The sequence below is a fragment of the Salvelinus namaycush genome, chromosome 18 (genome assembly GCF_016432855.1).
Source record: "Salvelinus namaycush isolate Seneca chromosome 18, SaNama_1.0, whole genome shotgun sequence".
Lineage (NCBI taxonomy): Eukaryota > Metazoa > Chordata > Actinopteri > Salmoniformes > Salmonidae > Salvelinus > Salvelinus namaycush.
This window is the reverse complement of record NC_052324.1, coordinates 11,225,819-11,252,935: the sequence shown is the minus strand read 5'-3', so window position 1 is coordinate 11,252,935 and position 27,117 is coordinate 11,225,819. Positions and strand designations below refer to the sequence as shown.

The 27,117-nt window shown below is 42.0% G+C and overlaps 2 protein-coding genes and 1 long non-coding RNA gene across 5 annotated transcripts in view; 2 read left to right on the top strand and 1 right to left on the bottom strand.

Moving 5' to 3' along the window:
- The window catches only part of LOC120063077 (ARF GTPase-activating protein GIT2-like), a 35,612-nt gene extending 24,443 nt beyond the window's left edge, over positions 1-11,169 (top strand). Inside the window, exons 9-19 of one of the 3 annotated variants that reach the window (XM_039013209.1) lie at positions 135-186; positions 318-390; positions 635-732; positions 920-1,031; positions 1,149-1,279; positions 1,416-1,565; positions 3,589-3,861; positions 7,616-7,698; positions 7,830-8,015; positions 9,438-9,501; positions 9,665-11,169. In XM_039013209.1, the coding sequence (XP_038869137.1) occupies positions 135-186; positions 318-390; positions 635-732; positions 920-1,031; positions 1,149-1,279; positions 1,416-1,565; positions 3,589-3,861; positions 7,616-7,698; positions 7,830-8,015; positions 9,438-9,501; positions 9,665-9,877 (1,435 nt within the window). In that variant the 3' untranslated portion in view covers positions 9,878-11,169. The remainder of the gene's footprint in view (positions 1-134; positions 187-317; positions 391-634; positions 733-919; positions 1,032-1,148; positions 1,280-1,415; positions 1,566-3,588; positions 3,862-7,615; positions 7,699-7,829; positions 8,016-9,437; positions 9,502-9,664) is intronic. The other 2 variants (XM_039013211.1, XM_039013210.1) reach the window with 2 other exon arrangements.
- Positions 10,650-16,177, bottom strand: LOC120063078. Its single transcript, XR_005478460.1, has 6 exons — positions 16,081-16,177; positions 15,677-15,856; positions 12,528-12,683; positions 12,346-12,421; positions 11,869-11,991; positions 10,650-11,484 (listed from the first exon to the last, which is right to left on the bottom strand). It is a non-coding gene; the product is annotated as an uncharacterized LOC120063078 (long non-coding RNA).
- Positions 16,178-17,820: 1,643 nt separating this feature from the next.
- Positions 17,821-24,085, top strand: LOC120062682 (glycolipid transfer protein). The gene is made up of 5 exons (XM_039012733.1): positions 17,821-17,970; positions 21,572-21,630; positions 21,734-21,867; positions 22,262-22,412; positions 22,715-24,085. Exons 1-5 carry the CDS (start codon positions 17,868-17,870, stop codon positions 22,895-22,897), a joined length of 630 nt encoding a protein of 209 aa, XP_038868661.1. The 5' UTR covers positions 17,821-17,867; the 3' UTR covers positions 22,898-24,085.
- The last annotated feature ends 3,032 nt before the right edge of the window (positions 24,086-27,117 follow it).

The following is a 27,117-nucleotide window of genomic DNA, read 5'->3' as shown; positions in this document are numbered from 1 at the left end:
AAAACATGTTCTCTTTTTTATTGCTGTCTTGATGGATAAGGAACATGTAAGTATTTTATCATAATTAGGTTTGACCATTTCCCCTCCCATTCAACATGAGAGGCTAAGCAGATTTATTTTTTCCCCATGTATAGCAGTTTAGATTTATCAGAACTGGCAAAGGCGGCAAAGAAGAAACTCCAGTCTGTAAGTGTTCACTTTAAGATTTGAATGGATAAGTTGTATGATATTACAATCTAGAGACCTATGTAATCAAAAACGTATTCACACAACTAGTTCTGGGTTGATTTTTCTACAAATCACACATTTCATTTCAGCTTAGTAATCATTTATTTGAGGAGCTGGCGATGGACGTGTTTGACGAAGTGGACCGAAGGGAGACCGATGCTGGTAAGACGGACAGACAGTGATGCGGAGTAATGGTCGGTGCATGTTTCTTAAGCATTCGGTCCACCATGTCCAGTCAAACATCTGGGTGGCGTTCATTTGGCACCAAACGGACTGAAACAGGGAGGGACTACCTAGACTTATCCAATAAGAAACACACATTTTTGTTGTCCGTTGCAAAACGTTTTCCGTTTGCGTTTCCTAATGAATATGGCCCTGATGCAACACTCCTCTATGTTCTGCACAGTATGGCTGGCGACACAGAACCACAGCACCCTGGTGACAGAGACCACAGTGGTGCCTTTCCTTCCTGTGAACCCAGAGTACTCATCCACACGAAACCAGGCAAGTCTGCTGCATAACTCCTTCCCTAGTTAACACTTTGATACTGATTGCTTTAGTTAAATACATTCCCCCTTGCTGGTTTTCTCTCCCCCTTTAAATATGACTGATTCTCGGTTCCCTCAGTGACGTTTCAACAGATGCAGTAGGAGAGGATGCATTTTGCTAGGCTTTTTTATTTTTTCTCCAGGGACGGCAAAAGCTTGCGAGATTTAACGCACATGAATTTGCAACTCTTGTCATCGACATATTAAGCGACTCGAAACGTCGACAGCTGGGGAACTCTACGATACGTCCCAAAGGTAAAGTACTGGAAGATAATGGACCTACTATCTCAGACACACATGGCTTATGGTCATAATTAAAATTGCATGTCTTTATATGAAATGAGAAAGGGGTCATTTGCTTTGTGGTTACAGAAAACGTTGAACTCATCCTAAAAAGCCGGAGTGGTGGCGATGGTCTGGACAACGACCAACCGGACTACGACAGCGTGGCCTCTGACGAGGACACGGATAAGGAGACACTCTCGGACAAGGACCGGACCAAGGTGACTAATGTGATCTCTTGGCACGCAAACCTAGTAAAGGGTTTGAAGTAGTACTTACTTAACCTGAAAATGAGCGCCCGCAGTCTGGACTCAGACAAGTCCTAAAGCCCACCCTCTCTGACTTTTCCCCCTACAGAGTCTGGACTCGGACCTGTCAGACGGGCCTGTCACGGTGCAGGAGTTCCTGGAGGTGAAGAACGCCCTGTCGGCCTCGGAGGCCAAGATCCAGCAGCTGATGAAGGTCAACAGCAACCTGAGCGACGAGCTGCGGCTGATGCAGAAAAAGGTACCGCCCACTGCAGAGATCCACCAATCAGATCACTAACACCGTTCGGTCCGTCTGCCACTCGACCAATGGGACGGAGGGCTGGACTGAGGGGGGCACAGCGGTTGGTCAGCTGAGCTCTGGTCCCTCCCCTCACGGTAACCTCCCTTCACACACTGGTTCGAGTGAGGATCCTAACCGGTAACCACCAGGCTGCTGGGAAGGTTCTCCTGCAAGGCAAGACTGCTCTCCATCTAGCTCCACTATTTGGGCCAGCATGTTTCAGTCCATGTTCAGACAATGGCTTCTATAGCTTGACAAATTCTTCGCATTTTTTTTTTTTTTTTTACTTGTGTTCAAGAGATGCATTCTTGCTCCACTCTATTGTGGGAAACTATCTCCCTCCCCCTGGATACAGTGTATCATACACTGAAAGCGGTGTTCTTTCTTATGGTACGACTAACAGGCATGCTCAAGTAAACAGCATGACATCACTCACACTGTGAATTTCCCTCCTCTAGTCGTTTGTATGGTGACTAACATAGTAAGCATAGCATTGTTGTTATCTTGTGTTCTATCTGTGTGACCCTGCATTGTGATTTCAACAAGCTTATCAATTATACGGGATTTTCTTCTTAACCTTGATGTTCGCTCATCAGAAGACTCCTCCTTGAAGGTGTTCGATAGCACAGCTCTTATTGCTACACAGGTGCAGCATTTGCCTTTGTCATTCGAAAACATTCCAATGGTCCTCTGCTGTGGTTTTAGTAAGACTCTTTACGTCTGATTGTTTCCTAACAAAGCTGTATTTATAAAGCGTCTCAGAGTAGGAGTGCTGATTTAGGATCAGGGCCCCTGTGTCCATTCATAATAATCTTAAATGCTCAGGAGTACTGTCACTTCCAGAGTTCTCCTCCACAGTCGGTGTTACAAAGTGTTACACTATCGTTTGACTCTAAATTGGAGTCTTCTTATCCATATGACCCCTATGATTTATCATACAGAATCCCTAATGATTTTCAAGTCACAATCCGGAGTGTGTGTTTCAGCCCAACAGCAGGCCCACCACTTGATTTGGCAATAGACCAAACTGTCGTTGCCCCAATCAACAGCCTCTGTTCAACCTAAAAGGCATAAATGGTGACAAACGCCTTTTACGAGAACGATTGAGTAACCATAGAAATATAGGGTATGACTCTACAAGGTGGTGAGATGCTCTTGTCGTGGTTTGAACAGCTGTTGTTGCAGACATGTAGGCTCCGGATCGTGCATTTGAACCCCTTCTTTATCCTGGGTCGTGCATCCTTTTTAAAGAAAAAAAAAAAATGCTCTCAATAATATTCTATGGAACAGACAGTAGAAGTCAAACTGGCATTCCTCAGTGGTGGACGTGTACAGTATGTGATTTAGCTGTGTGGGCTGGCATTGATTGAACTGATGGCACATTCGATTGTCTTTCTTAGCCGTCAGAGAACTTCCCTGTTGCCCTCTCTGAATAAATAGCACAGACCATAGAGTTGGATAGAGGGCGCCATTGAGGGCTTTCTATCTGTCCTATATATCTATCCTGTCTGTCCTATCTATCTATCTAGTTCAGATAGATTAGACAGAGACGAGCTATCTGAACTGTTTGGCTTGCCTGCAACACTTTCTGCTTGCTCTTACCCCTTGCTTTTTGAGTGGAGTTTTCGGATGCCTAGCATGAGTAACACCAGCGGGGAAATGCTTAACAAGACGATGTTATAAAGACATGAGTAGTAGCGTTGGCCTTAGCTTCGTACAGATGGATGCTGACAGTTCCCAACACCTGAAGTAAACATTTAGAGGAAGGGGAAATGGGGACAAATCCTAACATCCGCTTTAGTTACATTTTCACTTAGTCTCCTATTGACATCAATTCATGACAAGTGAAATTCAACTGAAGTGAAAGTCAGGATTCGCCCTGTAGAGAATAAAGCATGCGTTAAAGCTAGAAAAACAAGTCACCTTGCTCGCTGATAAGAAAAGCGTCCTCTTAGTGTATTTGCTGACTCGTCTCTTCCAGCTGCATTCTCTGCAAAGCGAGAACACGTCTCTCAGGCGGCAGGGCCCAACCACCCATATCTATCAGGTCCCCATCAGCAGCGGGTCAGAGTACACTGACCCTTCTTCCTCCAGTCCCTCGGCCATGAAGCGCCGGCAGTCGGCGCGGGCCAGCCGGCCCATGTCCATGTCTATTTATGAGACTGGCTCAGGTCTGAAGCCCCACCTCCCTAAGGGGGACACCCCCTACCCAGAGGAGGGTGTCCCCACCCTGCAACCCTTCCTCCCACCTCATGTAAGTAAAAATCCCACATCCAGCCTTTGCTATTTCCTCTCCCATTTCCATCTTTTAGGCGTCTTCTCCTCTTCCTCCTCCTTTTTTTTCTCATTGTGTCTGTTTCTGCAGTCCTTTTTTTTCTTTCTGATTGTTCCCTTTCCTTTCTACTTTTACTCAAATCTGTTGTTCTTTGGTGTACTGGTAGTGTTTGCCTGTAGCTGTTATTTGGAACCTGATGGTGATAATCAGCCAATACAATGCCAAGCACACAGGTCACACATAGCCACTCTCAACTCGGTGTCTGCTCTGAATGGCTGCAGTCTCATAGGATTCTTCTCAGGGCTGTTGGTTTCCACAATGTTCACCTGGCCCCTGTTCCAATACCTTTAACATGCATCCTTCCTCTCTCTTCCTTGAGATAATCCCTGATCTTTACGTGAATGGACGTGTGCAAACATTTCCACTCTGTTGCTTTCACCAATGTTAATGTGTTTAGATTAGCGATTTCCTCAAAGAAAAGGCCGGGTGCATTTGAAGGTATTCGGAGTACTCTGTTCAAACATTTTCTCAGGTAGACAATAGACAAATGTTATTTCAAGGTTGAATCTGAAATATTTTGAAGGTTTTCATGTAACTTCAAATAAGAATTAAACATCCCATTCAAATTTGTTCAGTGTTTATTTGATTCTGTCTCTGACTAACAAGATGATTTCTGGTTCTAAATCCAGGTGCATTGTCATTTCTCTTTTAAACATATATGGGAATTTTGTGTTTTTCTAATTGTAACGAATCTCTTAGTTCTGGTACAGTATTTCAAGAGGAGCAATTCGGGATTGGCACATATATTTGTTCTACACGGTCAGAACTCAAAGTGTAAGATTGTTTCACGCCATTGTTTGTTAACAATGTAATTGTAAACAATAGTCTAAAGCTTAAAATAAAAATAAAATAAAAAACTTTACCCTGCAATCTCATGGATGGTCTGTCCTTTCATCTGTAGCTCTGTGAATTTGAGGGTTTGCATTTCTCCAGCCCCATTCCCTCAGCTGTTCACCAAAACAGGTGGTGGGTAACGCTTTGTTGCCGTTCGAATCCCGGATTGCCCCTTTCAATGTCTATGAAACAAACGTGTACTATGCGATATCAAATGATAAAATATGTTCATTGTCTAGATGTTTATAACGTTCAAGGTATGGGATTTGAGGTACAGTATGCTCAGATCCAACAAGGAATTGAAATGCAGTCATTTAAGTGTAATTCCTTGTCATAATCACAATTTATGGTGTTCTTCATTCTTACTATGGTTTTGTTTTCTTGAATGATATTTTTATTTTAGTGTTCCCAAACCCTGTTATTTCCATGATGTGGTTTAAACAAGACTTTATTCTTGAGAGCACTAACTAGTTTTTATAAAACCCATTGTTTTATTTCTTTAAAACATATCATTTGAACCCCTTTCTAGATGGGAAGGGGTGCTTTTGTGGCCTCTTCATCCCTCCCCTCCTTCCCATCCACCCTGTCCTGGTCTCGGGACAAAAGTGCTCTAAGGGTTAAGTACCTCCTCACTTGGTCCGTGCCTCTCGGGACGCAGCAAATCTACTGGGGGAGCCCCTCCCTCCCTCCATATGCTGCTCCCTACCTGTCCTGCTGCATGAGCCAAACCCCCCCCCCCCCCCCCATGGGCTGCCTTTTCTTCAGCACCACCACCCACACGCATCTCCACCATCACTGTCCTCATCCTCATGCCTGTTACAATCAGCTAGAAGGTTTTCAATGCATCAAGATCACACACCCATCTCGATGTAAAGGTTTGCCTACTCTCCGTGAGACCAGCTGCTAGGTTAAGCGCTCAGTCTATTGAGATTTTTCTTTCTTACATTTTCCCAAATTCCTCATGCTGTTAATTTTAACCAAAAAAAAAAGCCTTGGGCTCCTTCCACCTCCATAGCCAACATTTTTTTTTTTATTGATGACCTCTTTTCTCCATCTCTAATCAGCACACGGCTGTCGCCCAGTGAGCTTCATCCAGCACGCCCTCCCTCCCCTCTAGTAACACCCAAACTCTCCGGTTATCCAGGAGTCTGTTCCTCACTGAGACTGTGGACCTTTCCAGAAGCAAACAACCCCTACCCCCTAGACACTTGCTGAGATCTTGTCGAAGATCTGAGAGGATTTAGTAGATTTAAAGCAATATGATAACAATTCCACCGAACCTATCAGAGGGCAAGGTGGAGCTATCACCATATTGCTCAAACCTATCAAATCTCCACAAGTGTCTAGGGGGTAGGGGCTAGGGGTTGTTTCTGGACTGGGCCTTTGACTGACATGCGCAGAACTGCAAGCCCAGTGGGAGAGAAATCAACAAAACACCTGTATGAGCTAATCCCACTTTCGGCAGTTTGCTGTAGTTTGTGTGGGTCTTGGCATCTTGTCCTGCAGACAGGAAGAGGATGTTGTTTGAGCGGGTCTATTGGGCTAGGCTGGAAAGGGTATGTAACTGTACGGTATGTGGCCTGTGTCCCTCTTGGTGTTTGTCTCTGCTCCTTTCTTTGAAAACGCACCTCCTCCTACATAGTTTCTCTTCTGTGCAGAAAGAGGGCGGGATCTGCGCGGATGTGACAGTGCGGGGTCAGTGCTGTGCACCCAAAGCTTCCTATCTGATATTAGAGTACAGCTCAAGCGATATTGTCCACCAGTCTCATGACGCAGCACCAACGCTTACAGGCTGGGTGGAGCACCACACAGTATTGCGTATTGAGTACAGCCAACTTTAGATGGTCAAATACACGTTTGTTAAGCAGTATCTCCATCAGCATCGTCTTAGCCAATGACTTACGTTGAATTTGTGCCACACAATTGTCCATTGTCACAGTGCTTTTTTTTCCCCTCTTGACTTTTGACCCGAATTCATCGGAACCTTGATTCCATGTCATGAAAGTTATTATGACTCTTAATGAAAGTCTTGGATCAGAGATCTGGAATGGATCATGGTTCTGATGTAATTCAGTAGCGGTTGTTTCTTTCTGTGTGATAGCTATCCAGCGATTTCTCTCTCCTCAAACATCCCTGACTTCATCTGTCTTGGCATATGGCTTTAAAAAGGGGTGCAGCCAGCGTGGCAGTGTTTGAAGCTTTTCCTGGACTATGCATTTGGCCCTTGATTCATCGCCATGGTTTAATATCGTCCAAAAGTCTCCATATTTTACACGCAATAGACATTGAACCAGCCTAGCATCTCCACTTGGCATGGTACCAATCAATCAGCCATTCCATTTGTCCAGTGTGGTTTCTGTCACAATAGCTTATAGACATTGAACTTGCAACTTTTTCCAATTGCGTGAGGGTAAAAAAACATGTTTTTAACCCCCGGATAACCTCTTTTTACTAACCCTGGCAATGAAATTGAAAAGGCTTTACTATGATTTTCTGTTGTGCTTCCATGCTTTTGCTTGTTGACTTGTTTAATGCGTTGTCGTTCTCCATGTTGCTTTCCCGTGGTTTTTAGTTAGTTTCATTTGTCACTGCCATACAACGATGTAAAACTGTTTCAAAGTCAAATTTCTGTCAGCTACTATTTATGTTTTAGGGATAGATATAATGCAATGGTTTGTGCTACACTGCTAGAAACTATTTTGTATGTTGTGAGTATGATGCAGTGCATTGAAATTGGGATTTTATCTAGAACTCTATATCCTCTTTCTGCTTGCATTATCATTGGCATTTGTCACTGTGACACATTTTTGTTACTCTCGTTTTCTCTCCCTCATGTTAGGCCTCCAAGCTGGACAAGCAGAGCAGCATGCCAGACAGTGACTATGACAACACAACCAATGACCATGAGATGAAGGACTCTGGGTAGGAACACACACTGTGTCACTTTGAAGTTGCCACTGCTTTCTGTGTTGCACATCAGGTGGACAGTTAGGGCTGGATGTAGGGGTGCAGAGATTGTAGTAACATCCTGGATGATCCTGTCTACCCCTTAGTAGACGTGGGAGGCTGAGGAGCAGTGGCTGGCTGGGGGAGGGCAGCTCCATCCCTGAGCTGGATGACCTGGGGGCAGAACCGGACTCAGTGCTCCCCAGCACTGAGGATGTCATCCGCAAGACGGAGCAGATCACCAAGAACATCCAGGAGCTGCTCCGTGCCGCGCAGGAGAACAAGCACGACAGGTGAGGAAGAAGTGACAGGCCACAAGCTCGAACAATGAAGCCGAATGAAATATAACTCTGTTGTAACTATCTCTATGGAGATAAAACAAGGCTTTTTCTGTGTTTCTTGAAAAGTTCCAGATAGTCACCCCCCTTTTGTTTAACCGAATTCATTATAGCAGCGTCGCCTTTTCCCTTTTTTGTATTCAAAGTACTTCCACTTTCTAGATTCTTCTTCAGTTCCCCCACTGTCACTGTTTATTGCATTTTTACAGTATGTGTTCTTCTCGGTTCAGTTTAAAAAAATATAATCTTCCCTATGATTTCACCTCTTCCACTTTCTGTGTTCTCCCCTCCTCGTGCTGGCATTTCATTCTTTCGGGGGTGGGGGTGTCTCTGCCCCCCTCCCCTATCCTATTCCTGTAAGCAGACCTTGTGAGGGTGTGCGCCGGCTCAGGCACAGTCTGGGCTGTTTCAGCACCCTGGTGCCCTGGGCTGAGAAGGCCCCCTCTCCCATGCAGCCCCTCAGACTGTGCTCCCCTGATCCTGCCTCCCGGTACTCTACTAGCCTCTGTCCCTGCCTCCCAGGCACAGTGTCTTTTATCTCTCTCTCTCTCCTGCCCCTGCTGTTTCCCAATTCCGATGATTTCCTCCTTTTGCTATGGTGTGTTGTCTGCTAGGCATTAGAGTGAAAGACTGATCTTAATGAACTCTCACTCACCTACTCTCTTCATTTCTTCTGTTGCAAACACCACTACCTCAACTAAACTCAGACAACCCATCAAAGAGCTTTGATATTCAAGGTACCCATGTGTGGTATTCCTTGTGTTTAGAGTAGAGCTGGAGCTAGTTGCATCCATAGTAGTCCATCACCAAGCGCATAATGAATACAAGCAGTCTTATCAATTTTAGATCATTTATGTATGCGTTTAGGTTAAGGAATTGTGCCCTGTAGTCTAATATCCATATGAGCAATTATTAAAAATATATATATTTTCTTGTTTTGGTGTAGCTGATAGTTCATCACATGATCAGCTCTAATCCCTCACTCCTATTGTTTAACCGTGAATTATACAGTAGCTTGGTTGCCACTGCCTCTTGCCTACTCCATAGTGCAGAAACAGATTGGCATCCAGGCTACAAGAATTGTGGCAGCTGCTGTCTGACCATGTCAGAATGCAATATTTGGAATAGTAAAATAGATTAACCAAGCATTAACCTGGGACTGCGGTTTGTATTCCAGCATGTAGCTTGGCCAGTGTTGTGTTTTGCCTCCCCTCCTCACCCAGACTAAAAAGTTTTTATTTGTGACTTGTTTTGAATAGTGTTGTTTTGGGATCGCAAAAGGTAACTTTTTAATCCAAGTTTTGGATTTCCTCCATGAAATAATTATGTTAAGAGACTGTCTTATTAACCACTCTCCTGATGCCTTTTCTTTTACAGCTTTATACCATGCTCCGAAAGAATATATGTGGCCGTGACAGAGATGGCCGCTCTCTTTCCCAAGGTAAGCTTACAAATCCTCCATGGTTCCATCACTCACATGCAAAGGTATTTAAAAATGTTTTGCAACGGAAAATAACTTTCTCTTCTGTTTTATTTCCTAATGAACACAACCCAGCTCATAGTCGCATGATGTGTTTAACCTCATCTCACCTTACGCTTTCCAGAGACCCCATTCGGAGATGGTGAGAGGCCCCCTGCGCCTGTTGACGTCTAGCTCCTTCCGGCTCCAGGGTGAGTGTCGGAAGGCAGCGCCCCCCGAGGAAGGCCCAGGGCCCGACCTGCAGCTGGTCACCCAGCAGGTTATCCAGTGTGCCTATGACATTGCCAAAGCTGCCAAGCAGCTTGTCACCATCACCACCAAGGAGAACAGCAACTGACCATCATGGCCACCGTCGCAGGGCTTTTAGATACCGTATGGCCCTGTAACGTCTCCATTTTGTTAATGTATTGTTCATCCATTAACTTATGTTTTTTTTTTTATGCATTGTTTTACTGTGGTCGTTTAAAAAAAAATCTGTGTTTGATATTTGCATGTAATTTATTTAAATACAAAATGTACAAAATGAGAGTATAAATATTGGGACAAAAAGACTGAACAGCTATGGGAAATCATCCGTAGCTCTACTAACTGGAAGGGAGAAGCTGTTTGTCGTGAGCTACTACAGGAATCCACAGTACAGCCAAATACTGACAAGATGATTGGGCATTTCCAGGAGATCCTTTGTTGCTAATATGCAGTTTCCTAACCACACTTCTTAGTTTTGTGGTTCTACATACTTCCAGATACAGTATTTCTCACACCAACGAAGAAGCCATTTTTTTTTTTTTTGCTCCCTAACACCTATACCCTCCTCCTGAGAAATGCCTTTCATCCACTTTGATGCGCCTTCTCAGAACCAGGGGTCTCACACTGGCAGCCCCCAGGCCAAATGCGATCCAGTATAGTATTCCACATGGTTAAGGATGTGGTGAAAGCTATGAATAAGCCGTAAGTGTATAACAAACTTTACTCACCTTGGAGCTACATAACTATGGAATTCTAATGTATCATTTAATACAATTCCAGCAAGCGTAGGGAGGAATGTTGGGAGAGTTGGATCTGATGAACCATCACTCATCTGTGCACATTTTTGTATCCCTGCAATGCCCATGTCTCCCCCGTCCAAGTGTAATTGCTTTAATTTCAAACTGCATCTACTAGAGCCATCTATTATTGCATTTCAACACTAGTTCAGGGGGGCAAATGATGCTCTTCACCAGCAATATGTTGTACTTGTATTGAGTTCTAGTGAATTTTTTATTTATAAGCTAAGATGCTAGACACAGTCTTGTGCTAGAACAGTGTTAGTACTGTGACAGTGGATAGATTTGCAGCGCAAATAATCATTTGCCCTCTTCCATGTGTGTTTGTGCTCCGTTCTATAATGCTGCTAGCTTTATGACATGTGCAGCTAATTGGATTGTAGATATTTCCACAAGTGGCTGGTTGTCGTCAGCATATGGTTCAGAGCTGTGTTATACTTGAAATGTAATCAAGGAAATGTCCCTCTGCTTGACTCTTGTTCTGAATGGACTTCATAACAGGTGTCAGTTGTGCAGTAATCATAGCTACAGTTGGGGGGGAAGCCTTATTTTTTTTAAATAAACTTAATTTATAATTGTAACCTCATGCCATGTCGTATTTGGCCACGTACTGTGCAACTGATGTGTAGAGAAACGTGCAAAGAAAGAAATTATGTTAATGTAAAAAACTATTCCATCAGAAAAACATAAAACCACACCAGGATTACAACACCCTTAAACCAGTTTGCTAAATATGTAACATACCTTACAACCACCACATGCAGCAGCTGATATAAGCATGGTGTAGGAATACTTGACACATCTTAAACCCGTTAAGAATAATTGTGTATAAAAACATGATAGGAGTGTCTTTTGGCCTCACGGTATCCTCATGTCCAGGCTGATCAGGTCTGCTAAAAATCTATGAGCGGAGGAAGGCAAGAGTAAATACAGGGGACAAAACGAATCCAATGCTTCAGCAATTAACACACAAAAAACATAGCAATGCAAATCGACTGCAATAGGCTTACATCCCACTCCGCATGCATTTGGACAGTGATGCAAGATTTGGCTCTATACTCCAGCATTTTGGATTTAAGATCAAATGTGTCATAAGACAACAGTACACAATGTCACCTTTTATTAAGGTATTTTCATGCATATCTGATTTACTGTTTAGAAATGAGCCATTTTTACCTCCAAATACATATGGAGGGGCATGTATATTTGCCAAATTGATTGTCATCTGTTTAGCTACCAGGTAAAAACGTTGGCTTTGCTTGCCCTAATGGAACTGGACCAGTACCATGTCCTGGTAGCCCTGCTGGGCCATCCTACGAGTCTCCAGCCTCCGCTTTTCCTCCTGCAGCCTTAGAGCATCCCTCTCCTTCACCTGCCCCCTCTGGCGCTGCTCCTCCCACTGCGCCACCTGCAGGGGAGAGAGAACAATGAGCTACATCATTGGGCCTCCCTCCACTCCATCTAACCCGGCCAACTGACCCCGGTCAACACAGGCTATTCCTGTATCCGAGCCGTCTTTTGGCCCTCTTCCTCCTCCCTCTCGGCGTCTGGTCTGCCTCTCCAGCTCCTGGATCAGCCCTCCCCCCGCCTCCTCAGAGACTCATTCTGAGCCTGACGGTTCTCCTGCATCTTGAGCTCCATCTGCAAGAGCCTTTCAGGGAGCAAAGGGAGAGAGCTGGGATTCTCTAGTCTGCTGTCACTACAAAGACAAGCTTGGCACTCCTTGGTGTGTTGCACATGCCCTCCCCTCAAGTCCACTCACCTCCTGCATGAGCCTCTCCCTGGCTCTCCTCTCCTACTCTGCCTCCAACTTCTCCCAAACACGCTGGGACTTCTCCCTGGCAGGACAAGACATTCAATTCACTTTGCAACACAAATGCAGATCTCCACCCCTTAGTCAGACCTAGACTGGCAGCGGGAGTCATAAGTGGTGATACTACTAACCTGTACAGGACAGCAAACAGCCTCCCACCACCTCTCCAACTGGAGCTATTCCTCGATGACATGCTTCTTCCTGGCGGCGTCTGCCACCGCCCTCTCCAGCCTCTGGTCCCCCTGCTCCTACTACAACAGGTCTGGCAGGAGTCTGCAGTACTCCTCCTGGTGGACAACACAGACATTACAAGCAGAGGTCCCTTTGGTGAAGGGGGATGATCCCATTGTGTCAATTCACATGCAGTTAAAAAAAACAAGGGGGACATGAGAGCTCATCCTGGGCTCTTTAGTTGGACAGTGCAATAGCCTCAAATGAGGCTTGTGTCACTTGACTCGTCTTCTTTGCAGATTGGGGACAGGTGGAGCTGATTGGGTCATTAAGGTGACAAGTTGTGCCTGGGTTTGGGATCATCTACGATATAAAAGTTCCTGGTGCCCAGTCCTGGCTCTCTCCATAAGCACCATTTTGTTTTGTGATTTGGTTGATTGTTTTTTGATTAGGGTGCACCCTTCAACACTTACACACATTTGACCTATATCTCCATTACACCCCTCACATGCCTACTTTCACACGTCACAGGTTAGTTTTCCTTTGTAGTTTTATACTTTATTTAATAAATAGCTGCCAACGTGTGGACTCCCTTGCTTGTTGACTGAGTTTAAATGTATTTGGCTAAGGTGTATGTAAACTTCCAACTTCAACTGTGTGTATATAGATCTATGTGTGTGTGTGTATATATATATATATATATATATATATATATATATATATACGTGTGTATGTATGTGTGCGTATATATATATATATGTACAGTTGAAGTCAGAAGTTTACATACACTTAGGTTGGAGTCATTAACTCGTTTTTCAACCACTCCACAAATTTCTTGTTAATTTTGGCAAGTCAGTCAGGACATCTACTTTGTGCATGACTCAAGTAATTTTTCCAACAATTGTTTACAGACATTATTTCACTTATCATTCACTGTATCACAATTCCAGTGGGTCAGAAGTTTACATACACTAAGTTGACTGTGCCTATAAACAGCTTGGAAAATTCCAGAAAATGATGTCATGGCTTTAGAAGCGTCTGATAGGCTAATTGACATCATTTGAGTCAATTGGAGGTGTCCCTGTGGATGTATTTCAAGGCCTACCTTCAAACTCAGTGCCTGACATCATGGGAAAATCAAAAGAAATCAGCCAATACCTAAGAAAAAACTATTGTAGACCTCCACAAGTCTGGTTCATCCTTGGGAGCAATTTCCAAACGCCTGAAGGTACCACGTTCATCTGTACAAACAATAGTACGCAGGTATAAACACCATGGGACCACGCAGCTGTCATACCACTCAGGAAGGAGATGCGTTCTGTCTCCTAGAGATGAACGTACGGTGGTGCGAAAAGTGCAAATCAATCCCAGAACAACAGCAAAGGACCTTGTTAAGATGCTGGAGGAAACAGGTACAAAAGTATCTATATCCACAGTAAAATGAGTCCTATGTCGACATTTACCTGAAAGGCCGCTCAGCAAGGAAGAAGCCACTGCTCCAAAACCGCCATAAAAAAGCCAGACTACGGTTTGCAACTGCACATGGGGACAAAGATTGTACTTTATGTAGAAATGTCCTCTGGTCTGATGAAACAAAAATAAAACTGTTTGGCAATAATGATCATCGTTATGTTTGGAGGAAAAAGGGGGAGGCTTGCAACCCGAAGAACACCATCCCAACCGTGAAGCACGGGGGTGGCAGCATCATGTTGTGGGGTGCTTTGCTGCAGGAGGGACTGGTGCACTTCACAAAATAGATGGCATCATGAGGTAGGACAATTATGTGGATATATTGAAGCAACATCAAGACATCAGTCAGGAAGTTAAAGCTTGGTCGCAAATGGGTCTTCCAAATGGACAATGACCCCAAGCATACTTCCAAAATTATGGCTTAAGGACAATAAAGTCAAGGTATTGGAGTGGCCATCACAAAGCCTGACCTCAATCCTATCGCAAATTTGTGGGCAGAACTGAAAAAGCGTGTGCGAGCAAGGAGGCCTACAAACCTGACGCAGTTACACCAACTCTGTCAGGAGGAATGGGCCAAAATTCACTCAACTTATTGTGGGAAGCTTGCGGAAGGCTACCCGAAACATTTGACCCAAGTTAAACAATTTAAAGGCAATACTACCAAATACTAATTGAGTGTATGTAAACTTCTGACCCACTGGGAATGTGATGAAAGAAATAAAAGCTGAAATAAATCATTCTTTCTGCTATTATTCTGACATTTCAGTCTTAAAATAAAGTGGTGATCCTAACTGACCTAAGACAGGGAATTTCTACTGGGATTAAATGTCAGTAATTGTGAAAAACGGAGTTTAAATGTATTTGGCTAAGGTGTATGTAAACCTCCGACTTCAAGTGTGTGTGTGTGTGTGTGTATGTATATATATATATATTTTTATTTTTATTTTATTTAACTAGGCAAGTCATTTAAGAACAAATAATTATTTTCAATGACGGCCTAGGAACAGTGGGTTAACTGCCTTGTTCAGGGGCTGAACCACAGATTTTACATTGTCAGCTCCGGAATTCGATCTTGCAACCTTTCGGTTACTAGTCCAACGCTCTAACCACTAGGTTTCCTGCCACCCCGTGTGTGTGTGTGTGTGTGTGTGTGTGTGTATATATATATATATATATATATATATATACACACACACACACACACACACACACACAGTTGAAGTCGGTTTAAATACACTTAGGTTGGAGTCATTAAAACTCGTTTTTCAGCCACTCAACAAATATGGCTGATTTATTTTGATGTCATGCAAAAAGAAATCAGCCAAATTTGTGGAGTGGTTGAAAAACGAGTTTTAATGACTCCAACCTAAGTGTATGTAAACTTCCGACTTCAACTGTACACACATATATATACATACACACACACACACACACACACATACATATATATATATATATAGATATAAATAAAACACACACACTAGCAATAACAGACTAGTTCCCATCATAGTGTCTCAGGCAATGATCAGTTTCAAAAGTATCAACGAAACAGTGGACAGAAAATGCAGTTGCGTTGTTAATTAGCCTGCCTCATCTGGTATGATTGACGAGAACTCCAGTGTGCCTGCTTAATGCTTACAATGTTCTGTTGTTGTCTTTAGTGCATTGCGTGCAGCTCCCAGTGTTGCCGCCAACGTGCCTCCTGTTCCCCCTGCCGCACCATCTGGCTTTCCAGAGAACGAACTCGACTCGGCCAATGTGGGCAGAGAGGGTTGGTAGAGCCATTGATCCAGATTGAAAAACTCACCTATTCAGTTAGCTATTTAGAAAGACAAAACTGCTGGTGTTAAAGACAACCGCAATGGACAAAGCCGTTACTGGCTAGGTAGTTAACGCTTTAGGTTTGCTAATTTAGCTAACGTAGATTCAAAATATCATGACGTGTCATGACGCTAGCAAACCATTATCAAGTCGTAGCAAACGTTAGCTAGCGTAAAATTCGCATCTGTATTTACAGAGATATTTTTGAATAACATTGCTTACCGGTCTACGTTCCTTCTACAAAATATAATTTCATATAAATTAGCTAGCTATGTTAGATTGTAACTGGAGAAAATCCTTGCATTTCTTTCTCTTCCCGTTTCACTTAGTAACCAATTCTCTTCCTAGTTACACTATGGCGCATCACAAGGGTCAAACAGCGCAACGAGAATGGCGTTGTAATTTATTGGCGATTGATGAATGTATGCCAAGCATACACGCAGCACTTCAACCCAAATCCATGATTTTAATTCAGCGTTTTTGCTTTAGACCAGCTGGTGGTATTGAATTTTGCCAAAAACTGAAACTAGTGAATTTGCTGATTGATTGATTGGTGAGGTGATGGGTAGGTGGGATCCCTGATTGGGACAAATCAGCGAAAGGAACAGCGCATGCCTTCATATTGGCCAGTGCAACATACTGTATGCTACTGTAGCGACTAACCAAACACCTAGCGACCTCACCATGAATGTTCAGATCTCTCCGTAACGGCTAAGGGTTGGGTGACAGTTCAATGTATGTGGTTCAATGTGCCCTCTGACTTCGCTACATTGGTGTTAGAAGAGGGATGACCCTTGGTTGCAGACATCGATAATGTCTTCTAAGCGTTCAGTGTGAGAAACGTACATGGGTAGTCTTCGACAGCATATCCCAACGTAGGAGCAAGATCAAGGGACTTGTTCGAGTGAAATGTGGGAAGGGACGAGCTTTCTGAAGACAGGGGTTGTGTGTATACACCTATAAGTACAACTCCTAGCGACCTTGTCAAGATGTCTTTGCATAGCAGGTAATGTGTTGGACTGACAGTCGCAGTGACCTGGGTAGAGGTAACCCTCAGAATTTTCGGGAGTACATTTCCTGCAGTAATTGTATGCAAATTCGTTCTTGGCCCACTGTCACCAAGTTGTGATTCCACATTGCATAAAGAAGCACACCAGGAGTAGGCTTAAGTGGAGACATAATTGTCTGATGAATTATTTATATATAGCTAAATCTTTAATGGAGAACAGATCATTCTCGGCCTTTGTCATCTGTATCTGCTATATCAAGGAATTAGACCAGAAGTACAAGGTTTTATCTTCCTTTCTCTGCGAAACGTCTAGCAGCGCACAATGAGTTCAATTTGAATATAGTATGCTCATTTTGTTCTAATTGTATTGTTGATCACTAGACAGTTGCAGGAATACCTACATCACTTTCACAAGTCCTTTTCAATGACCACATGAGTGAGCATCATCCATCTTCTGACACCAAAACAGCAAACAGGGGCATATTCATTACGCCGATTCTGATGCAAAACGTTTCTTAAACGGAACGAAACTGGGAGGAAACTATCTGAATTTGTCCAATAGAAACTCGTGTTTTAGTTGCAACTGTTTGGCTAATGATTACACCACGGGATATAATCCACTTGGCCGTATAATGATGTATAAAAAGTACCCAGCTCCCTGACCAATTAAGCATTTAAAAAGGCAGCTTTTACAAGTTGCATAGGCTACTATTACATAATGTACTACATGTTGAGACGTTCTGCTGTGAGATAGATACCTATGCAAAATTCCATGTAGTGTTTTAATAACCCTCATTTTTCACGTGATTGATGCACTGCTTCCCATCTATTTAAATGAGCATTCTGAGTCAGCTTCTGTGCTTTCCAGGCATCTTTCGGACCAGAAAGGGGCGTGCACTGTTGGAGAGGCTCACAAACTCACTTCGGTGGCAGTTCCGGGTTTTACAAATCACTTCACTGGTCGCGGTTATTGTCAGAGATATTGTGTCTAGTGTTAACGATGGCTCTTCTTATGGAGCACCAATTTAAACAGCTTCCAGCCGATAAACAAGTGGAAACTAGATCATTCTTGGAGTCGGTGTCATATCTTCCGCCATTCTTTGGTAAGTAGCTTGCAAACTATGATTTCAGCTTGCTACATGAATTCTAGCCACAGTCTGTGCATAGACGACCACCCAAATTGCTCGCTATTTTGTTGCAACAAACAACATATTGTCCGTTAAGCCACACCATTTAATACAGCCCATCATGGATAAAGACAATTTATGATCACACTCTTGTGGCTAGCCATCAACTTGTCATAGGCAAATTGCTTTTCTCTGAATATTTTGTATGCCTGCAAGGGTGGAGTTATCAACATTTGATTGACCTGACAATGCCAGGAGTGAGGAGAAACATTCATATGTGTAGAAAACGGACTTAAATTAACTTCATAGTCTGATTTGCCTGTGGGATAGTTTGCTTTTGGGATTTCAGAATGTGAGAAGCAATCTGTCAAAAACACCTCTGTCAATCCCAAGCAATTAAATGCCATAAGGGCCAATCTTTTTTTTGGATCGTATGTCTCTTTATCAAGCAGTCAACAAACCTTTTGCATTAATAATTTAATTCACTGGCCTCGATTTGAAGTTGTTAAAATTGATTAGCGCGGTGTTGAGTTCCCCTTGGCTATTCACTGACTGTGTAGCCCACCGGGCATCATTGTGTGGCTTCATCCTGTATGCCAAAGATACTCTACTGAATTAGGCAGGTGAAACCCCTGAAAACACCCAAGTCTGGTGTTGAAATTAACATCTTTCCATTTTGTTATCATTGATCCAACTGACCTAATAATTTCTTAGGCAACTTTCCATTTGACCTTATCAACTCAAGAAACTGGATATGTGTTTGTATGGTTTATTTTGTGTTCTATCTTTTTTTTAATGCTGTAACGAATTTTGTGTCATGATATAATCAGTCGCAACTCAATTATACATAACTGCTACATTGAGTTGTGACTAGCGTATATAATGTTGGAATTTCAAATCTCTTTGGAGGATATGCCTAGGATAGGATCTTCTCTTTGTTTTTCCACCAACCTTTACCTCAGTTGTGTATTTACACTTGATGTTAGGATTCATCGATAATAAATTGATGACCTCTGCTTTCATCACATAGCCTGGACCTTCCAAAGCAACTGCACAAAAGCATTATGTGGAAGCAATTGAGAGAGAGAAAAGGGTTTTATTTGTATGGGGTGGAAAATGAGGGATGGGCATCTTTGGTGGTAGTCATGAATGAATAACATTCAGGATAGATAGAGGCATGTCTCTCTCTAAATGATAAGGACAAAGGTGGGGCTTCTCTGTAACTAGAGAAGATACCAGTACCACTTGCACAATGGATAGCCTTCTGGGGCTGAGGGCTAACAGTTGTCAGTTGCATTCCACTTTAAGCCGTGTGTGGTCGGAATGTAAGTCGTCCACTGGGCTACCCCAAATTAACAGCCAGGCCCCCTTTTATGTAGTTATGTAAATGGCTTGGGGAAAGACGAGGCTAAGTGAAGAATGCATTGTGACAAACTGTTGGAAGTCTTTAAACTGAATGTGCACATGTAGGTTACTATACAGAACTAGCCAATACCTTGCTATGAAGAAGAAATAAACTGTTTGAAAATGTGGGACAAAATGTTGGTCCTGTTCGAGGTCTCGCCAAGGTTCAAAGAGACAGATGATGTGAGGATATATTTCCTTTTCCGGTTGCATAGATAGGCTTAGGGCCAATGATGGGATGCATTGGATTAGACCCATTGGATTTGGCACGATACTAGGACCTACTTAAAGTTTTATGAGTCTCTCTGGTGCTTTCAGAAATCTGTCAGGTGCTCTGAGCAGAGTGAATTATTTAGCATTTTGTTGATTTTCAAGTTCAATAAGAGTTTGCTGTCGACCTACCATTTTGTATCAAAAGCATTCAAGTCATGCTCAGTCATAGTCATAGAGCTCAGAATGCTATTCTCTGTTTGTCTCAACCCTGTGTTTTTCTAGTTCTAATGAAATGGCTTTGTTTTGCCAAAAGTATTTGACAGAGCGTAGGGGTTTATTAGGCTGCATTGTTAATCTTCAAGGGACGTGATCCATTGAGGCCACAGGTAGTCCTGTCTCTCTTTCTCTCTCTCTCGTTCCACCTCAAAAAGCACACCCACCATCTCAAATTGTTCTGAAATTATGCATGTTATTAGAAACAGAAGATTATTTTGTTGAAATATTATTTGATCTAATTGATTGCATCGAAATTGACAATTTTAATTTATAGGATTCATATAATATTCAAGAAATATTGTAACAAACATCTGAATTGGACCAAACTTTAAAAAAATTAGACAAGGATTCCAAAGGAGTGGTCAAAAGCTACCCACGGACCCCTCACACCCCACACCAATCCCACCCCAACAACAAGTATATAGTATGGAGCTGCCCCTCAAAGTATTCTTTGTTCCTTCATCCTATGTAATGTATTCCCAGTGAATTTGGTGATGTTTATTTTCCGTATTTCAGAGAAATGTCATTGAAGTTGTAAGGTGCGTGTTCCATCCTACATCTTGATATTACCAAGTTCTGACCACAAGTTTGAAGCCCCCCCCTTTCAATGTTAAAGGGATAGTTCACCCAAATTACATTGGTTTTCTTACCCTGTAAGCAGTCTATAGACAAGGTATGACAGCCACCCATGCTTTGGTTTTGTTGGTCACTGTTTCAACTGCTAACTTTTAAGCAATTGTGGCACAAATCCAATGCAAATAAATTGTACCTCTATTAGCATTTTCATTTTCATTTTTGTTGTATTTTCACCCACCTTTTTCTCCCTAATTTTTGATCTGTTCTCATCGCTGCAACTCCCCAACGGGCTCAGGAGAGGTAGAGGCGGAGTCATGCGTCCTCTGAAGCATGACCCGCCTAACCGCGCTTCTTAACACCCGCCAGCTTAACCCGGAAGCCAGGAGCACCAATGTGTCTGAGGAAACACTGTTCAACCGGTGACCAGGGTCAGCCTGCAGGCACCCGGCCCGCCACAAGAAGTCGCTAGAGTGCGATGAGCCAAGTAAAGCCCTCCTCCCCTGTCAAAACCCTCCACTAACCCGGACGACGCTGGGCCAATTGTGCCCCGTCCTATGGGACACCCGGACACGGCCGGTTGTAGCACAGCCCAGGAATGAACCCTGTAGTAACGCCTTAGACTGCTGCGCCACTCGGTAGGCCCAAAAATTGAATTGTGTAACTCCATGATGTTACTTTTAGTTGTCAGAACCTGGTAATATCAGGATGCAGGATGGGACATGAACCGAACAACTTCAATAACTAATTTCTCTGAACAGTAGGGGGAAAAAAACATCACCAAATACATTACATAGGCTGAAGAAACAATACTTTGACCCGCAGCTCCATTCTACTCGTCAGACAGAGATACTGCAGCCTGTTGTTGGGATTGGTGTGGGATGTCCATGGATGGCTTTTTGACCATTTTTGGGGGATTCATGTCTTACTGATAGTTACAATGAAGTTTCAGCAAAATAGTTTTGCAGTAATGCTAATTGTACCCCTCTCTCTTGTATTATCCTAGCTCTTATCCTAGCTCTTGGGAATGTAGACAAAGCTGACATGTGAATTGTGGAGGATGTTATTTCTCCAGTACTGGCAAACATGGTATTTTTACATCTCTCGACAGACTGCCTTGGCTCTACTGTTTTTGCTCCAATTAAAGCAGACATTGTAGGGAACATCACAGTAAGTAGCCTACAGCAACATTTTTATACGGTCAAAGTTCAAACTGGTAACCTTAGATCCATAAGGAAACAAACGACTATATTACTGTACTATCCCTGTTTAGACAATCAAAGCAGTTTTTGACAGCAACCCTAGCAGGTTCAAGACCCTCCAAAAAATCCTGGAGGCGGAGAAGGAGCTGCATGGAGCAGACTGGCCCAAAGTGGGAGCCACCCTGGCACTTATGTGGCTAAAGAGGTCAGACAACTTTGTATTTTTGGATCTTTGAGTCGGTACTTAATGCCTACAGCTGTAATGCATTATGATGCAGATATAATGCATTATAAGACTTGTCATGAGCATACGATCTCTGCGTCATCTCATAATGATTCTAATAAGTACCAGCCGTTTTGATTCAGTAAACTTCAATAGAGGGATATTAATATCATCCTTATTATAAGACATTATAAAGCCTCATATCTGCTCATAATAATAAAGGGATGTACCTAGTCGCTTTATTATAAAGCGTTCCACCTGAAATTTCTGTTACCCTTGAGTCTGTCTACTTAGATTATACTGTATGTTGCCCCACGTTTGTATTGTCTGTCTGATTTTATATGATTTGTTTGTTTCCGTGTTCTTCATTGACCAGGGGACTCCGGTTCATCCAGGTCCTGCTGCAGAGTCTGGTGGATGGAGAGAAGGATGAGAACAACCCTGACCTTATCCGTGTAAATTGCACCAAAGCTTATGAGTTGGCCCTGAAGAAGTACCATGGTTGGCTGGTGCAGAAGCTCTTCAAGGTAAGCGTCTCACCATAGCACGATTGCTTTAGATTACTGCTTGATTACACAGCTTCTCCGTTGCCATTTAAACTGTGCAAGTGTAGCTGATTATTATTTATTATTATATATTTTTTTTTTAATAGATGTTTTAAATTTATATATAGTTTTTTTTCAAATAAATCGATTGATAGTTAGTTGTGCTAGTAGTGGCTATCGTTCAAGTGATGTCACCTTCACTGAGATCTAAAAGGCAACTTTTGTTTATGATTCTGATGAGTCTGCATTTTGAACTGACTTTACTTGAATGTCTTCCACTGAAGGCAGCCGTGTTCGCAGCTCCCTACAAGGCAGATTTCCTGACGGCGCTGTCCAAGGGGCGGAAGGTCAAGGAAGAGGACTGCCTGGACAAAATCCGACAGTTTCTAGTCAACTTTACTGCCGCTAATGATGCTGTCTATGAAATGTACACCAAGATGAATGCCGAGCTAGATTACACCGTGTGACCACGCAAGCTAACCCCCGATTCCCTCAATGATCTGCCCCCCATTGGGACAATTACAAGCAGTGAGAGTTGCTATGCTTTCCTACAGGTTTGTGTGTGTGTGTGTTTGTTAGATCCGGTGTTGTGTCACACATCCAGTCTGTGCTCTTTAAGATCTCCTTTGAGTGCATTTGCTTGCTGCTCTTAATCAGTATGTTTCTCTGTCAACTGTTTAGTGGCTTATTTTCAATGCCTCAAACTTTCTTACAGGGAATAGCTTTCAATAGGACCCGAGTCTCTACATGGCGATTTGTGTTTGATTGTTATCAGGTTCACTAGGCACAAAATGAAAGAAAACGTACTGAAATGGGGAGGAACTACCTGGACTTATCCAATAAGGAATTATCATTTTTGTTTTCCACTGCAAATCGTTTTAAAACATTTGCCATTTCTTGCCCCAATAGAGCAAAACTGCAGATGCATCTGAACTGTCGAAAGTATAGTCTATGGATAAACATTTTGGTCAACTGTAATTTATTTTCACTGAAATACATATGTTTTAGAATTACTGTAATTATAAATTCATCTTACCCAAGTAACTTAGATATTATTATTTTGTGTATGTACGTTTCATTGAGTTTATTATACACAACTGCATAGCGGGCAGTTCCATAGTACTCTTTTAAAACTACTAACAGTAGAGATGGAGGAAATGATTGTATTAGTAATTGCTATTTGGTAATTGTTTGTAGTCACATGAGTAACCTATGCACTTTGAGAATGTTTTCGAGGATTGTGGTAAAAGAATAATCAAAACCAAAAATATATTTAGTTCATAATTATGTATTTTCTTATGATATTTGAATAATAATATACAAATATTTGTATTTTATATTAATGAACCTTTTTAACTCTGCTGGTATGTGATTTATTGATTCTATCTACTTGAAAATGTCATCTATTTCTTATTTGTTTATATGTTAGAATTTTCTGACTTTGATAATGCAACTGTATCATTAGGACAGTAAATATAAATAAAAAAAATGTGTGTTATTTATTCTTTGTTAAATTTCCATCCTAAGAGCTGATTCCATTGGTACATCAATGTGATTGTGTGTTACTAAATATATTGTGGTATTGATTAGTGTCTTATATAATCATAAAAATGCAATTTTACATAATCACATCTTGGAACTCAAAACTAAATCTGTCTTGCGGAAACAGTCTTGTCACAAGATACTAGTATTCATATAGTCAATAAACCTGCAAAAGTAAACACAAGTCAAAGTGATTTGTTTTTATAAGTTTAAGATTCAAATAAGTGAGACTTTTAAAGTGTTGTGTAAAAATAAAGCCATTTGTTACAAAGGAAATATTGTATAACCATTACTTGATGAGTGACATTGAAATCAATCCATGGGAACATTTCATTTTAGTCTGTTTAAAACCTCTTAAGGATATGAGCCTTTTTAAATTTTTGCCTAAAATGACCTACCCAAATATGCCTGTAGCTCGGGACTTGAAGCAAGGATATGCATCGACTTTGAAGTTTGTGGAAGTGTGAAATCTGGTAAAAGATAATACAAAGATACGTTTTTTGGGGGGGGTTTTGAAATGCAAGAGAAAGATCATAATGTAGATTTTGGCCACTAGATGGCAGCAGTGTATGTGCAAAGTTTTAGACTGATCCAATGAACCATTGCACATCTGTTCAACCATTGCACATCTGTTCAAAATGTTGTATCAAGACTGCCAAAATGTACCCAATTGGTTTATTAATACATTTTCAAGTTAATAATTCTGCACTCTCAAACAATAGCATGGTATTCTTTCACTGTAATAGCTACTGTAAATTGGACAGTGCAATTAGATTAACAAGAATTGAAGCCTTCTGCATATATCAGATAAGTCTATGTCCTAGGATTTTTTTTGTTACTTATGTCATGCTAATCACATTAGCCTACGTTAGCTTAACTGTCCCGCGGGTGGAGACACCGATCCCGTAGAGGTTAATAAATGTGATTAATTGTGAAATAAAATCATGATGCCGTGTTCAATATGAATAGTAAACCAGGTTTATTTGAAGTGTGCTTTGTAATTGAAGTGGGTGATTCAAACCACAGACTATTGCCCTCTAATATAGTTAACCTAACTGTGCCTTCTGCTAGTGACACAGGGGAGAGGGTGAACTCACTATCTTTGTCTTCATCCAACAGTGCAAGTTTACTGAATGGCTGCCTCTTGAGTTGGGTCATGTTCATCACCAAATGGAAGAAATGCATGTTTTCCATTCCGGTTCCAAAACGTTTTATTACGGTGTGTTCTAATGAACACAACACTTGTAGATAGTTAGTCTTGCTCCATCATACTCCATGTCATGTATCTTTGCTTGGTATGCCTCAGTTTCAATTCTGAATTTCTTCCTAATACCACCTCATGTGCCTCAAGATAATCTTTAAATAGTGTAATCTTATAAGATGAAGAAGGTTTAGGTGAGATGTTTCCCTTTCCATGCCCTATGCCTATGCAATAGGAATTTGTGTGGTTGCCTGGACTTCAAAGAATGTAATAAGACACTATGGAATTATAGCAAATTTCAAGCAAACATTAAATACACTGAAAATGTATTGCCTATTTGAACAGTATTTCATTTTCTGGCTATGAAAATGTATTTATCTCTGAAAACATTTGTGTGATGAAAATCATTTAATTGCAGTGCATTAATACTGCAAGATAATTTACATTATATTCAACTAATATTGAAAACTAATTTTCACAATAAACAATGACCAATTGTTTGTAATTTCATATTGAATCGTGCATTGTTATGACAATGTGTGTGCGTATTTTGTGATATTCAATGGTGCATGGCCACACACTTCAGTTACAGCAGCCTAGGTTTAAAGTATGTTATAAGCGCAACATGTAAAGTGTTGGTTTCATGAGCTGAAATAAAAGATCCCAGATATTTTCCATATGCACAAAAAGCTTATTTCTATCAAATGTTGTGCACAAATTTGTTTACATCCCTGTTAGGGAGCATTTCTCCTTTGCCAAGATAATCCATCCACATGATAGGTGTGGCATATCAAAAAGATGATTGAACAACATGATCATTACACAGGTGCACCTTGTGCTGGACACAAAAAGCCACTCAACACAATACCACAGATGTTTTGAGGGTGCATGCAATTGGCATGCTGACTGTAGGAATGTCCACCAGAGCTGTTGCCAGAGAATTGAATGTTAATTTCTCTACCATAAGCCACCTTCAACGTTGTTTTAGAGAATTTGGCAGTACGTCCAACCGGCCTCACAACTGCAAACCACGTTTAGCCACGTCAGCCCAGGACCTCCGCATCCGGCTTCTTCACCTAAGGGATCTTCTGAGGGGGTGCTGAGGAGTATTTATGTCTGTAATAAAGCCCTTTTGTGGGAGAAAAACATATTCTGATTGGCTGGGACTGGCTCCCCAGTGGGTGGGTGGGCCTCCCATGGCTGCACCCTTGCGCTGTCATGTGAAATCAATACCTTAGGTCCTATTTTCTATTTATTTAACCCTTATTTTACCAGGTAAGGACTGAGAACACATTCTCATTTAAGCAACAACCTGGGGAATAGTTACAAGGGAGAGGAGGTGGAATGAATGAGCCAATTGTAAACTGGGGATGATTAGTTGACCGTGATGGTATGAGGGCCAGATTGGGAATTTAGCCAGGACACCAGGGTTAACACCCCTACTCTTAAAATAAGTGCCATGGGATCTTTAGTGACCACAGATAGTCAGGACACCCGTTTAACATCCCATCCGAAAAACAGCACCCTACACAGGGCATTGCGATATTTTCTTTCGACCAGAGGAAGGGGTGCCTCCTACTGGCCCTCCAACACCACTCCAGCAGTTTCTGGTCTCCAATCCAGAGACCAACCCTGTTTAGCTTCAGAAGCAAGCTAGCATTGGGATGCAGGGCAGTATGCTGCTGGCAAATGAATTTATTTCATTGACTGTTACTCAGTGAAATCTTTGAAGTTGTTGTATGTTGCGTTTATATTTTTGTTCAGTTAGATACATTCATGGGTAAAATAAACAGGTCAAGTTGTTTTATAATCCACTTGGGGTGCGTCTGGGTTACTTTCTGGCGGTTTTCAGACTGAGTTATTACAGTAGCCTATCTGATTTAGACGGCATGTGATTATAGACAATTAATGGAATTAGGAAAAACTCCACTACAAAGAGTTTTG

Bases quoted from the DNA above. Each gene is read 5' to 3' on its own strand.
- LOC120062682 (XM_039012733.1), top strand. From the start codon at position 17,868: ATGGCTCTTCTTATGGAGCACCAATTTAAACAGCTTCCAGCCGATAAA. The intron at 21,868-22,261 runs GTCAGACAACTT...TTCATTGACCAG, and splicing joins GCACTTATGTGGCTAAAGAG to GGGACTCCGGTTCATCCAGG. The intron at 22,413-22,714 runs GTAAGCGTCTCA...CTTCCACTGAAG, and splicing joins TGGTGCAGAAGCTCTTCAAG to GCAGCCGTGTTCGCAGCTCC.